Below are 16,071 nucleotides of genomic sequence, written 5' to 3'. Positions count from 1 at the left end.
TCGACTTATTTTGTGAAATAAGCGTAAACTTGTAACATGGCAGACAAAAGCCTTGACCATATGCAGTTATTTTCTTCCTATCTTCAAGAATTGGCGTGTAGGACTTACCAAGGTAAAGCGATCCTCAATTCCGCTTACAACGAACCCTTACGTGTTCTGTTTGTCGGACTGCGCCCGTTGACTAAATTGTTTGTCGCCGAATACCAAAGCAAGTTTTGAAAAGGACAATCAACGACGGACGAGATGTTTTACCTGTGCAATCCGCACGAAAAAAACTTTCAAAAATATTCTAAGCCTTTTGCTGTAGGTTTTTTACGCGAATTTTGCAATAAACGCGGTTTTACGCGAAGTTTCTAATTAACGCGGACTTTTTTACGCGGTTTTTTACACGGTTATTTTTACTCGGAACGTATCCTCTTCGTGAAAAAAACCTGGGTTTATACTATTTTTCCCCACTAAGGAGAAGCTTTTTGAAACCACATTTGCGCGTTAAGGGCTCAAAACCTACAACTAAATTAGTTATGGAAATTGCTTTTCGACTTCGTTTCATCAGAGCCAGCACCGGATTGACGCGTGTTATCGCTACCGTCAATCCGGTGCAAACTGAGTCACTAAGTTAGTGTCGGATTCTGAAGAGACGAAGTCAAAACGCACATTCCATAACTAGGTTTGGTCATAGGTTTTGTGCTTTTGATGCGCAAAGGGGGTTTTAAACAATTTTCTCTTTAGTCGAGAAAATTAGTTTTTACCTAATTTTTTCTCCACTAAGGAGAAATATAGCATAATACAAAAATAATGAATAAGTCGTTACATAGTTACAGATTTGTTGAAAATTCTACGAACCATCAGAAATGAAAGTGTCAATGCTTTGAAAATCCTCAAAAACGCGTGAAGTAACGTTTTAGACACAAAAGTTATATTAAAAATCAGACAGTTTGGAAATGTTATTTTGAAAATTATTGGGATATTTTTTCGATGAGATTAGTGTCGGATATTTCTGGCGAAGTAATGTGTATCATGGTACACTCAAGTTTTTTTTACGCGGTTTTTTTTGCGCGGTTTTTTTTACGCGGATTTTGAAATTTACGCGGTTTTCATTTACGCGGATTTTGAAATTTACGCGGTTTTCATTTACGCGGTTTTTGAAATTTACGCGGTTTTCATTTACGCGGTTTTTGAAATTTACGCGGTTTTCATTTACGCGGATTTTGAAATTTACGCGGTATCGATCAATGAGGTTCCCTTTATCGCGGATTCTTAAATTTACGCGGTTTTCATTTACGCGGATTTTGAAATTTACGCGGTTTTCATTTACGCGGATTTTGAAATTTACGCGGTTTTCATTTACGCGGATTTTGAAATTTACGCGGTTTTCATTTACGCGGATTTTGAAATTTACGCGGTTTTCATTTACGCGGTTTTCATTTACGCGGCTCGTATCCCCCGCGTAAAAAAAACCTTTTTGGTATTTTTTGGTTTGTTTTTATTCACGTGATTTTAAATATGTTTTTATTCGTCACGTATATCATGGTAATGATCTTAAAATCTTTGTCACGTCCCTCGTAGTTTGTATTTGTGAAAATGGAAACTTCGCTCTTCCTGTTGTATTATTCAGAAAATGGGTATCTTCAGCAAAGTATTTCTTTGGATCAGCGTTTAATTTTGAATTCGTTTTGGTTAGCTACATGTCGGTCGATTGAACGGTTTTACGATTTCTTTTTAAAAGTGCGGATAGGTTTATGAATGCATTAAAATTCAAAAAAATATTGTTCGGAACGCATCGTCTGTATTGCATAAATAACACTTTCGTTGCCAAAAATATACACAGTAAATATATTTGTGATATTTTTTTCAAAAAATCAAAAAAATAATTTATGTTATTTATGGCAGCAAAAGTCGAGAGAAACAGAATGTATCATGAAGAACCTATCAGTTAAGTTTTTTATCAACAACTTTGAACATTTTAATTCAAGATAAAAATACAATTTTCTTATAGTACATGATTGGAATTGATATTTTCCAACAAAACTCACCGCACAAAAATATTACAAAATGTAGTTTGTTTTCATGATTAAAAGTATTTTGTTTAAACAAAACAAATCGTGAACTTACGGCATTTTCATTAATTATTCGCTTTTTGTTTCAAGAACAACGTGGTTTACAAAACGTGTGACACCAAGGCGATAGTTTGAATCGTTCAAAGGTAACACGACAACAATGAGCACACACAGCAAAAATATGAATATTATGTGTATTTCGAAAAACCTTTTGTTTTAGTTGGAATAATTTCCTGCGACTCATTTCCGAATAGTGCTGTACAGATTAAAAACTCTGAATAATTTGAAGTTTTCGAAAGTGATAGATGCAAAAGCTCATACGCCCTTAAAAAATGCCCTTTGGACCAAATGGTCTGATTTTCAGTTGAATTCATGTAGATTCATATATCGAACACTACGGCAAAGTTTCGTTCGAATCGAAGCTAGTAAAGTTTTATGATCTGCAGCTTTCTCGTGGATTCCCTCTATGTAAAAATACTGGAACCGTCACAGTTATCCGCAAACATTCTAAGACACGAGTGCGGTTCTTAACCAATTTAACATGCAGATAATACTTATAAAAATCAACGATAAAAACCTATTTTAATCCACCTAGCGGTGCAATTGTGCCTTTCTCAATCATGAATCACGAGAATGTGTGCGTTGTTTATATTCATTAAAAGAGTTCGAGTTCTAAAATTTTGAAATAAAAACAGCCACGGTAATATTGAACTGAAAAACCTATTTTAATCCACCTAGCGGTGCAATTGTGCCTTTCTCAATCATGAATCACGAGAATGTGTGCGTTGTTTATATTCATTAAAAGAGTTCGAGTTCTAAAATTTTGAAAAAAAAAAACAGCCACGGTAATATTGAACTGAAAAAAGGTGCGAAATCGGCAAAGTCCCAAAAAGTCGATTTTTACAAAAAAAATTTTTTTCGAGATAACATAAAATCTCGACGTTTCATGCATTTTAAAGATGTTTGGCATCAAAAATACGAATTCGATTTCTGAAATTTCATGGGGTCCCCCTTTTGAAAAAAAAATTTGAGTTCTGGCTTATATGGGAATTTCATATGTGACCGGACGATTTAGTCTATATTTCCGGACCCATATAAGCGATCCGTACGAAATTTTATAGACATCTGTGGGGATATTATAGCTATCATTTGGAACTAAGTTTGTGAAAATCGGCCCAACCATTTCAGGGAAACTGATGTGAGTTCGTAAATTTTGAAAGATGGCCGCTTTTCCCGGGCACTTCCGGAACCGTCTATGGTGGTCAATGTAGTCAACGAAAGTTTGGTTGGCCGTCGGTGACCTAGAACAACAAATTTAAGTTGTTTGAGAGACATTTTAGCGAAATTTTTACCTTTTTTGCTTTCATCGGAGTATCGGTTTGAATCACAATTTGCTATGTGATCGCACGCCACAACCTGTAACTCCGGAACCGGAAGTCGGATCGGGATGAAATTAAATAGCCATTTACGGGGACGCAATACCTTTCATTTGAGGCCAAGTTTAGTCGAATCGGTCTAGCCATCTCCGAGAAACCGATGTGACTGTTATTCTGAATTTAGATACGTCCGCCGGGGCTTCCGGAACCGAGGATGGTGGCCAATGTGGCCAAATAGACTTTGAATGGATGTTAGTGACCTAATACTACAAATCGAAGCAGTTGTGGTCATATTTTGGAAATTTTTTCACCTTTATACATTCATTGCAGAATTTATTAAAATCGACATTTTCTGCGTGTTCGTACTTATCACCCTGTAATTCCGGAACCGGAAGTCGGATCCATTAGAAATTCAATAGCAGCCTATGGGAACGTTGCACCTTTCATTTGAGACTAAGTTTGTCAAAATCGGTTCAGCCATCTCTGAGAAAAATGAGTGACATTTTTGGTCACATACACACACAGACGCACATACACACACATACACACACACATACATACATACACACATACATACACACAGACATTTGCCGAACTCGACGAACTGAATCGAATGGTATATGTCACTCGGCCCTCCGGGCCTCCGTTAAAAAGTCGGTTTTCAGAGCAATTGCAATACCTTTCTATTGAGAAAGGCAAAAAGGACTGTCACATTAGACACAGTCACAGATTTGTACAAAACTCAACAGGTTGATGTGCTGTGTACTGAGTATGAGTGATGTAATACAATTGCTTATTTCGAGCCACTCTTTCCTACATTTTATCAATATTTCCTAAACCAATATCTAAATTTCAATTCTTCGTTCTTCGTTTCCTTCCACCAGGTGTCAAGCAGATCGTCGGTGTGTCGGATATCACCGAAAACCGCAACATATGGCGTATGTTGATTGCGGAATTCCTCGGCACTTTCTTCCTGGTATCGGTCGGTATCGGTAGCACGATGGGCTGGGGCGATGGATACGAACCCTCGATGACGCAGATCGCGTTCACCTTCGGTCTGGTGGTGGCTACGTTGGCCCAGGTAAGCTCATATGTATATGTACAAAACATTAATATACCTACACCACAAGCTGCTGAAGATAAGTTGATCCGTTCATTCATGAATCACGTGCTGGACAAATTTACGATCATTAGCCCGCGGGCTGATGCAGTCAAGCGACAAAGCTATTAGTTTTTAACGATCATAGCACCATGCTCCGCTATCAATCATGTTGCTTTGGAGGAGTGTCCAACTGTAGCATCGAAGTGGCTCGTCTTACTCACCGGTCGGAGATGCTCACTCAGAAGAGAACGGTAGCTCGTCTAAAAAGCCAAAACAATCAACTTGGATGACTACAATTTGATTGATTAATTGAGATGCCTAAAATGTATGAAGCCGATTGGACAATTTTTTTCACACAAGATTCAAGTTTATTCATGAATGAAATTCGTGATGCGTGTGTGTGAGCTCGTGTCTTCGAATTTCCACCCTAGGGGTTAGTTTTTTTTATTTGACTAGCAAATCTCGTTCGTTACCATGCACCCAGCAATGGCCGTCGCCAGGTTTGCGTTGTAGTTGGTCTGTGCAGAAGTTTAGAGGTTGAGGTGATCCAAAAAACCTGTATGATCAAACCAATAGTTGCTCTATCTAAGGTCAACAGGTTAACGTGATTGTTATTTTTATTCCTTTTTTTACCTAGTACCAGCATAACCCCCGCAGGGCAACGCGAAAAACGTGTAAGTCAAATTGTCATAGGAACCAGGTAGTCATGGTTTTAGTAATCGTTGGGAGATCAAAAAAATCATTCCAGAATCTCACGTTAGTTATTTGTGCAGAACGGAAATATGTTACATTTCTAAGTGCGTAGTTTTTTTTGGTAATTGCATAATGCGGTTATAATCATTATGCATCGCATTATTTAGTGCATTTTTTCTCATTTACTGATGACACAACATATTATTGTGTCTAAATTAATTCCTAGGTTCATTGTGAAACAGTTTCAAGTACAGAACACGAAAGAACCAAACGCGGATGTCGTTACTGCGAATCTGCCGAAAAGTTCAGCTAGTGTCTGAAAGATCACTATACAGCCCTTCGCAAGCTGTTACTATCTTTTTTCGCGCTTTAATGGAAGCTGGGGTTAACTTGCCCGCATCAGATTACTTGACAGGACTACTATATCTTCACGGTCATCAAAACAACAGTACCATTCAACTGGTACGTGTCGTACCCACATCAAGCAAGCATCGGAGTTAATATGACTTTATTGGACCCTAATGATTGAACCATGTAATGGAATTTAACACAAATCTGAAGCACCATTTACTCTGCCATTTACTGACACTGGACCTACCTCAACCTTGCTCGCGTAAATCATTTAATACGATTGATTTATTGATCGTGAAAAAAGACAGATCGTTTTCGACCGAAATGCACGAACAATAAAACCCAACTCACCGAAATCCCGCCAATTTGTGTCTCAAATAACAAGTGGCTGTATGGCCTCGTCTGTACCTTCAAGTTATCCAAACCGTAGAGCCGTAGCTAGTGCACGATTTTATTAGATTTGTTTTGTTGTAGTACTTGGTGCTCCCGCAGAGGCATAGCTGTAAATTAATTAAGTTGTAATTCAGTTCAACAAACAGCACCCATTCTACTAAGGAGTAGATAAGTCTTTATGTAAGTTACTAAATACACGTCCACGTTTTCTAGTTCTTATAGATATGACTCACACCCCGCTTCCAAACGTAGTATCGCCGAGTGGAGTGGGTGGGCTGCAGTGAAACACTTCAATGATAGCTTAACGAGAAAGACTCCCGGAGGACTATTTGCTTTTGAAAATCTGTGTCAAACTTTCGTCGGCTGTACTAATTGATAGACACCTAAGGCGTTTTCTTGATAAGAGTTTATAACGTAAGATAACGAATCTTATGGGCAAGATATACACTGCTTAATTATTACCTAGTTGTCAATGGATGAGAAAGAATTATTACATTATAAAACACTTGTCAATTTCTATGCATAACAGGGGCGGATCCTGGGGTAGGAGGGGGGGGGGTTCTGAAGGTCAGCTTGTTAAGAAATGTAAAATTAGTTTCAATTTTAAATTAGTTTCAAACTCATAATTATTCCAAACCAAATTTGTCACTGGTTTTTATTAAATGAGGTTATTGCCTATTACGTATTATGAAATGTTACTGTAAAGTCGAAATCTCAGACCCCCGCGAAATCTTTTTCTGGATCCACCACGGATGCATATTGGTCCGACATAAAAATTAAGCTGAAATAATATTTTCTGTTATAACTATATGGCTTGGCCTTATATGTACACACCAAAAAAATCTGATTTTATCGTTGACGTAATTGCAAACATGACACAATTCAACAACTAGTAATTCATGAAATGACGAAACATTACCGTGTTCCGTTTAATTTTACATGCTACATATACTTTACATGCGCAATGACATAAAATTACACTTCCTACCATTCAGAACAAACACTGTATGTGGAGTAATTTTACATGATTTACGAAATTAAACCTCATGTAAAATTAAAATCAAACGTAAAACTAAGTCATTTTTGATGCTCGTATATGTCATGGTCAGGAGACGTAAATTTACACTATTTTTTCTAGGTGTGTAATTGTTGTTATTCTTTATTATGGAAATATTTAAGTCTTGCAAGATACACATAGTCGGAGTTGAGGTGAAAGCACCAGTCAACGTCATTCTTTGAAGATGGTTTAGCTTTGTATTGTATTAGTATTGGACGTGCAATTGTCATGTCAATCCACCCAAAAACCACATGCATTATATTGAGGCATTAATTTAACATCGATAATGTTCATATGGTCTTCAACTATTAGACTCTTGAAGCAATGTTATCATATTGCAACATCACAAATATTTCAAGACATTGCATCTTATAAGAAATATAAAAACATTATACACACTTTTTAAGCCACGGATTAGTGTTTGATCGCATTGCATTTTCAAAGCCTGCACAACACTTGAATAACATATAATGCTTGAACTAAAAGCTACGATATATTTGTATTTAAACAATTTAAGTCCAACTGACACTGAGTCTTAACGAACTACAACTAAACTATACATAATTAACCTAAAGTGGCAACGAACGGTTTCAAAACTGTGCAGAAATAATGATGAAGTCGAAGATGTCGGTAAAATGGTTGAAGCGACGGATCATTGTTAATATCGGGTTGTTGGCAGCGTAGTTAATGTTGTGCATTTCAGTCTGCAGCAGTGTTCGAGGTCGAAGGACACGGGTAGGTGCGTGCAGGTTAATTTGTGATAGGAGATCGGGAACATCATATTCAGCCAGAAGAAACTTAGATACAAAGGTAGCTAGCGAGACGTGTCTACGATCTTTTAAGGTATGCAGTCCTAATAATCGACAACGGTCTTCGGCTCCAAGATGCATTGTAGGGGCACCAGACGACGTTAACGAATTTCAACTGTGAGCGCACCAGTGAACAATATAATGTTTTGAAACATAAAGGATCCCGGAATTCGTTGGACATTTTGAACATAAAACCTAGTAGACGATTTGCTTTAGGGGCCGTACACAAATGACGTAGCTTTTTTCTGGCGATTTTCGACCCCTCCCTCCCCCCTCGTAGCATTTGGTCACAAAATTCTAACCTCCCCCTTGTAATTGACGTAGCATATCTCTAACCCCCCCCCCTCCCCCCCGCAACGTGACCGGGAGATGAAAAAATTACATATGTTTTTCAATTCTTTTAAATATATGTGTTTACAAAATGTTTGACGACTTTTATCAACATTTTCATTATAACAGCAAATTACCCACAAAAGAAGCCCATGACAAATATAGTGTGGATAGTTTTGTTTAGAATTTTACATGTCATAAAGCATGAAGAAAAGTTCACAAAGCTGCAGCTGCCAACGATTTTAGGAAGCATAAGCTCAACTAAATTAATAAATTTTCTTTGATTGAATCCGAAAGAAAATTTAATTCAGCTACCAAAATAAGTCTACTAGTTAGAAATATTAGCTAACTAATGTGGAAATTTAAATCCGCATGAAAAATCTATCCTTTTCTTTGCGAGCCTGCCATTCCGCGAACAGTAAAATTTACAAAATGAAAAACCGCGTGAAAATCAACTTAGGAATGGAGGAACATTAAATTGTTTTCTCTAATTAATGGGTTTTGATGCCCGCCAAAACAATTAAACTTAATGCTACGTCGCACAACTTCTGACCCTACCCTCCCCCTCGTCACACTTCGTCACAAATTTGGTGTACCCCCCCTACCCCCTAAAATGCTACGTCATTTATGCATGACCCCTTATCAATGATCGCTGAGGAATGATGGGTGTACGTTAGCCTTTCATCTTACTTACCTTACCGTTCAGACTAGAGCCTTGTTGTCTCTAGCTGTATGCAGAAGCAGTCTCCACTCCACTCGGTCCATTTTTGCTTGTCGCCAGCCTCGCAGTCTTCGAAGAGTCCGCAGGTCGTCCTCTATCTGGTCGATCCACCGTGCTCGCTGTACGCCCCGTCTTCTGGTTCCTGTAGGGTCGCCCTCACGGACCTTCTTCACCGGCTCGTCGTCCGACATTATTATGACGTGGCCAGCCCACCGCAAACGTCCTATTTTTGCGGTATGCGTGATGGATGGTTCTTCCAACAGCTGAGGTAACTCATGGTTCATTCGCCTGCGCCACGTGCCGTCTTCCATCTGCACGCCACCATAGATAGTACGCAACACCTTTCGTTCGAAAACTCCAAGTGAGCGTTGGTCCTCCACGAGCATAGTCCAGGTCTTGTGACCGTAGAGGACCACCGGTCTTATCAGTGTCTTGTAGATAATCAACTTCGTGTGGCGGCGAATTTTGTTCGACCAGAGCGTCCTCCGGAGTCCAAAGTAGGCACGATTTCCCGCCAAGATCTCAATTTCTCTGCTGGTACCATTGTCGCCAGTTACCAGTGAGTTACCAAAACCCAAACACGAATTCGTTGACCATCTCGATGTCGTCACCGTCAATCCGAACACGGATTCACATTGTCGTATCTAGAACCTCTTCCTCTCATGTATTTTGTCTTCGAAACGTTGATGGCAAGTCAACTTTCAGTCTGATGTACGTTTCCGACATCGCCTCAAAGTTCCGTACCATTATGTCAATGTCGTCGGTGAAGCCAAGAAGTTGGACGGGCTTCCTGAAGATCGCACCACTCGTGTCTATCCCCGCTCTCCTTATTACACCTTCTAACGCAACGTTGAACAGCAGGCACTATAGACCATCACCTTGCCGTAACCCTATTCGAGATTCAAAGGAACTCGAGACTGATACTCGAACAACGCACATCACCCGATCCATCGTCGTTTGGACTAATCGTGTTAGCTTATCCGGAAAACCGTACCGTACCGTAGCCTTTCATCTAGGATGACGCCCAAATCTTTTACATGGTCAAAGCGTTGTAGCTGAGTTCCAGCAATATTGTAGTTGAAAGTAAGCATATGGTAAAGTTCTCATTTTCACCATTCTAAGGATGGTACCCTACTAATTCATTGATTGTTCGGCCTATAATCAATGGAATGCGTACAAATTGGCATCAACAGCTTTGCTTCGTTGTTAAGAACCAATATAAAAGCATAAATGTGCTGAGAACAGTGAAATTCTCGTGTTTGAGCGCAAAGAAAACTCGAATCGAGTGCCCCTACTGTTGCGCTACCGACACTGCTCTAACGAACGGCTTCAAATGGGTAGGGTGATAATAGAAACATGGCGAAAATAGGCTTATCACTCTATCTCTCTCTCGTTCGATGAGAACTGATAGCAAAGCATTTAGCAACACTAAGCACCATCATATTTCTTTTACACCAACTGTAAAATGTATCTACGAGATACTGTAGTTCAGAGTAACGGGCAAATAGTAAGCATTTTGCCGCAGTCGTAGTCTCTATTTCGTCATTGTAAAACATCTTTGATGAAGGCCAGTTTCGTGTTAACGAAAGACCAGAAGCTTTTCGGATTTATTCGTACGTTTTGTTGGTTGCGATTCACATATCCTTTGGACAGCAGTTTATTGTAACTGCGATCCTCATTACTGGCTATTGCAAAGAAGCGCTTGAGAAAAGAACATCGTCGATTTGTGAACGTGCGAAGAGCTTTGGCACGAGATTCCGAAGCATGGCGTTATACCATGGAGGCTTCCGAGGAGGTTGGTATTTAGGCACGGATGTTTCAATACAGTCAAGCAGTAGTCGGTTGTAAAGGCCAACGGCAGTATCTTCATCCACATGATCATGTAGTACACTCCCGTCGATCAGCAGCAGGGAGCGGCGCAATGTAGCTAGATCAGTTTTGCGAAAATAACGATGATCCACAACTAAAGATTCTTCGTATTGCAGGGTACTACTGGTAGAAATTGTTATTTCTAATGCGGGATGATAGTTATGCAATGGAACGATCACACTAGAAGCTTTACTCTCAGAACACTCAGGCAGAGTCCAGTAGTAAACGGCTGGCAGGATTAGTTGTCGAGGATGAAGGACTAGGGTAAGCATATCCACGCCCAGAAGCTCCTGGTTGGTTGAAATTACCAAGGACTATCATCGCATCGTTTGCATTTGCCTGAGAAGAAATGCGTTCTATAGAGTCTAAATGGAGCTGCATAATATTCCAGTCCTTAGCCCTCTGACGTTTTGGTAGTACAACCGCAAACCGTCAACGCCAGTCGGGTGTCCCGGCATATTGTGCGAACGTAATTTACTCGACGACTAGCTAGAAACCAAAAGGTTTTCAGGAAGAGGATCGTCATATACAGCAAAATACTCGCCTGAGAGGGGAGCTGGGAAGACCCCCTCACGACTTCCGAACGCAGGGCCGGGACGACTGAGCTGGTAGCTGGCTGGTAGCACTGCTGCGCCGCACAGTGGTGGGACAAAACCTATTTGAGGCCTTAGATGTCATTTTAGAGCCAGTATTTCTTCGTAGGATATGTTCACAATATTACTCTGCAACTTTTTAAATAGAATATTTTGTTGTTGGACTAAAGTAGAGTACCCGAGCAAAAAAAAAAATTTCAAAAAATTGTTTTAGAGGAATATTATGTTTTGAATAACTTCTTCTAAGATACCACAGACATCAGACCTCAAATTTGAAGCAAAATTATTGTTTTTTGAAAATATGATCAAAAAATCAGTTTTTTGATATTTCCATGCTAAAAACCTTAATTGATTAATTTAATATGTTCTACAAACTTGCAGGTAACACTAAAATACAACTTTTTGTTGAAGGAACTAATAAACTAAAATCAATATTTTGGCTTCTAAAACTATTTTTCATATAAATTTACTCTATTTTCATCAATGATTTCTGTTTTTAGGTGCACTTTTGTGCAGCCAAACTTTGGCTATTCCGATACTCTATTATTCGTAAAACTAATACTACATAGAAACAGGATATAGTTGGACGCGTTGTTTGGGTGACCATTCATGTACGACGGTTTATAACATAAAATGTGTCTATATTATTTTTAATTTATATACATTATTAGCTATTAACAAAATCTTACATTTTGTACGCACTTACAAGCATATAGAACATATTGAGTTGATCAATTACGGTTACACTATGAAAAAGTGAAAAAATAATATAAATTTTGAATTTAATCTGCCAAACAACAACGATTTCGGCTAAAAAAATAAATAAATGGTATTTTCAACAGAATCATTCCAAATACAATGTTTGACAACTTTGCTGAAGACCTCTACCATTTAAACCAAATTTGATTTATTTAGTTCGGGATTTCTACTTTGGTGTAACCAATAAGATTAGTTCTACAAATTCATAAAAGTAGAATAATATCTATTTGAGGCCTTAGATATTATAGAACCTAAGTATGTGGAAAAATATTCACAATATAATTGAATCATTTCTATTTTTTTTATGGTTGAGGACTTCAGCAAAGTTGTGTAATATTCAATTTCGATTATTTTTATTAAAAATACCTTATACATACTGTAGAATTATTTTTTAATCCGAAATCGTTGTTCTTTGGCAGTTTAAATTCAAATTTTTTTATTATTTTTTCACTTTTCCATATTGTAACCTTAATTGATCAACTCAATATGTTCTACATGCTTGTAAGTGCGTGCAAAATATAAGATTTTGTTAATAGCTAATAACGTATATAAATTAAAAATAATATAAGCACAGTTTATGTTATAAACCGTCGTTCCATTCATCACCCAAACAACGCATCCAACTATATCCTGTTTCTATGTAGTATTAATTTTATTCTACGAGTAATAGAGTATCGGAAAAGCCAAAGATTGGCTGTACAAAAGTGCACCTAAAAACAGAAATCTTTGATCAAAATAGAGTAAATTTACATGAAAAATAGTTTTAGAAGCCAAAATATTGATTTTAGGTTATTAGTTCCTTCAACAAAAAGTTGTATTTTAGTGTTACCTGCAAGTTTGTAGAACATATTGAATTAATCAATTAAGGTTTTTAGCATGGAAATATCGAAAAACTGATTTTTTGGTCATATTTTCAAAAAACAATAATTTGCTTCAAATTTGAGGTCTGATGTTTGTGGTATCTTAGAAGAAGTTATTCAAAACATAATATTCTACAACTTTGTCGAAGACATCGACCCTCTAAAACAATTTATTGAAAAAAAAAAATTTTGCTCGGGTACCCTACTTTAGTCCAACAACAAAATATTCTATTTAAAAAGTTGCAGAATAATATTGTGAACATATCCTACAAAGACGTGCTGGTTGTAAAATGACATCTAAGGCCTCAAATAGGTTTTGTCCCATCTTTTTTAGTTTGGTCCCACTGTGCGCCGGAGCGCTCGGAGGCTTCCGCTGCACTGTGTAACGGGCGTCCTGGTGATGGCAGCGCAGCATGAATTTGTTGGAACATTCCTGGAGATAGTGCAAAGTTATACTTTGTTAAAACAACTGCAGATTGTTCGAACGAGTTGTACGAGATGGCATGCTAGAAACCAAATGGACTTCAGGAAGCGGATCGTCGGTTAAAGCAAAATACTCGCCTGATAATGTAGTTCGGTAGACATTACATCATTTGAAGCGTCATGGTTACTTGGGCAATAAATGTATTTGGGTTTGAGACCCCAGGTCTTTCCAAAAGTTCGTCTGAGCTGCCCGAACACCACATACGCTTTCTTGACTCTGTACTCAATGTGAGCGCAACAGTTCAGTTTGGAATCCAATATAACTCTAACGTATTTGACTTGATCTACACACAGTGGTTCAGAATCAATGAACTGCAAGATGTGTGGCTGTATTTGTAAAAATCTTTTGCATTTGAACTAGGCTTTGGAATTCATGTGAAGCTCTAACTGACAGTATTAGGTCATTCGGTTCCGAATAGGGTAATTTCGGGATAGATGCCACGTCGGGTGAGATGTCGCACTTTCTATATCTCGTATATAGGGTCACTTTTATACGGTAATATATTGTGAGATTGTCTTTCAAAGAATTACAACATTGGAGATGTAAAATAATCCTTATTATTAGCTCACGACAATTTTATTAACGTTTGTGTGTGTCCAGTTGCTTCACGGACGGCCGAAAGTTTTTCAGTACCACATTAAAATTTCGTTTTTTTTGGGTTTTTGGTGAATCATGTATCGGTTGAATAGCTGGGACCTTTTAGAAGGCATGAGCACGGTCATCCATAATTTAAGAGGAAAATACTCTCGCATACAATTGGGATAGATGCCGCATCAAAATTGCGGGTGGGATGCCGCACTCGATGGTAGAGGATACGTAGCTAAAATGTATTTTTTTCACCTCATAATCTCATTTAAATGATCATTTGCGTCAGGTATAGGTTATTCATAAGGTATATCTACAACCTAACGAACCTAACACAGTGACATATAAGAATTTGAGTCTATTTATCTACATATTTAAACGGGAGATATGTATCTAAGTATTAGTTACTTCGGTTTATTCTTTAAAGTTTCAGGAACTAATTTTAGTGAACGCATTGATTTGTATCGATGTCAATCTTGGGATAAAAATGAAAATTTCAACGAATTGATGCTTTTTCAAAATGAATGATTTAAGAACAAGCCTAAGTTGTATAAATTCATTGTTGGGAGAAACAACTAAAACAGCTTTTAAGGATCCCCTACTAACACATAGATATATATCGCTCGTACAAACATATAAACGAATAGTACCCTTAATAAAGTTACTCCAACTTAACCGTTACACAAGGTTGCAAAAGAAAAATATTTTTGAAATGTTCAATAAAAAAATGTTTCTAGAAATGGTGTTACCCCCTTAAGAAAAATGTAGCTGCTGGCCGATTTATAAGTGTAATCAAACTTCATAAAACTCATCTGATGATCCCTAATCACAAAAACACCAACGATATCTACAAAATACTTTTGTTCACATCAGTTTGTGACCATGGTGCGGCGTCTCACCCGCATATGCGGCATCTCTCCCGCAATGATCTTTTTTTAAAAAAATGTTCATGGAAATTTGATGAATTTTTTTTATGAAAAAAAACCAGTTCACAGTATTTTAGAATCTTGTCGCAATAGATGAAAATGATTTCATCAAATATTGAATGGTTTATTTTGATGCAGGATCGATTTCAAGAAATGCTGTCAACTGTAACCAATGTGCGTGCTATATGGGATCATCCATAAATGACGTAGCATTATTTGGGGGAGGCAGGAGTTTTGCATTTTGTGATGATGTGTCACGACAGGGGGGTAGGGTGTCATATCATTCTACGTAGCTTTACCAGTTTCATCTAACATCCTTTTTTTATTTTTTTAAAATTTTTACGTGGTCAAGAGGGGGGAGGTTTACCGTCAAGCTACGTAATTACCAGGGGGTATTTAAGGTTTTGCGACGAAATGCTACGATGGGGGAGGGAGGTGTTAGAAATCACTCAAAAATGCTACGTCATTCATGGATCATCCCTATCCACGAGTCAGAACCACTAGAATGAGATCTATGAACATTGTTCAGTTCCGGATCGAAACAACCTGGAAAGTGTGCGTCGAAGAGAAAATTTAGAACAGCTTATTCGTCCGTTACATATGAATCCAGCTAATTTCCCAGCTGATGCGAAACTCTTTCAGAGCAAAATGTTACTTCTAACACTCCTCTGTCCTAGATCTTGTAGAAATTAGTCGACTCCCGATCAGAAACACATAACAGAAATATTTCAAAACTATATCTCGTTTTGTTACTTGTTATAAATTTCTGTTATTTTAACTACTAACGAGACTTAATTTATTACAGAATATATCACAAAAATGTGCTCTGTTATAATCTTGTTATTTCATTCTGACCTATTCTTACCAGTTATGATTTATCGAATTGCCTCCACATGGGAGTTCAAGTGTTCGGACCTTTCCACACTTTCAATCGCAAATTTAGACGCGCAACTTAGATGTCATATTAATTACAAGCAACAGAAAGTCAACTCCCTTTCATCACACATACAAGAAGGTAGGTCCGCAAATCAAATGGTCAATTTGACCGCAGGGTGTATCATTGGCCTTTATCTATTAGATCGGTCGCAAACCTATTCACGTTCTGA

The 16,071-nt window shown here is 37.9% G+C and overlaps 1 protein-coding gene across 9 annotated transcripts in view; it reads left to right on the top strand.

Moving 5' to 3' along the window:
* Positions 1-16,071, top strand: part of LOC131682267 (aquaporin AQPAe.a) — a 176,597-nt gene that overhangs the window by 94,587 nt on the left and 65,939 nt on the right. For all 9 annotated transcript variants that reach the window (XM_058963632.1, XM_058963629.1, XM_058963628.1 and 6 more), the window contains one exon: positions 4,318-4,514. In XM_058963632.1, coding sequence (XP_058819615.1) covers positions 4,318-4,514 — 197 coding nt within the window. The remainder of the gene's footprint in view (positions 1-4,317; positions 4,515-16,071) is intronic.

This window comes from Topomyia yanbarensis, chromosome 2 (assembly GCF_030247195.1).
Source record: "Topomyia yanbarensis strain Yona2022 chromosome 2, ASM3024719v1, whole genome shotgun sequence".
NCBI classification, from domain to species: Eukaryota; Metazoa; Arthropoda; class Insecta; order Diptera; family Culicidae; genus Topomyia; species Topomyia yanbarensis.
The sequence above is the reverse complement of the archived record's forward strand: the minus strand, read 5'-3'. Positions and strand labels throughout refer to the sequence as shown.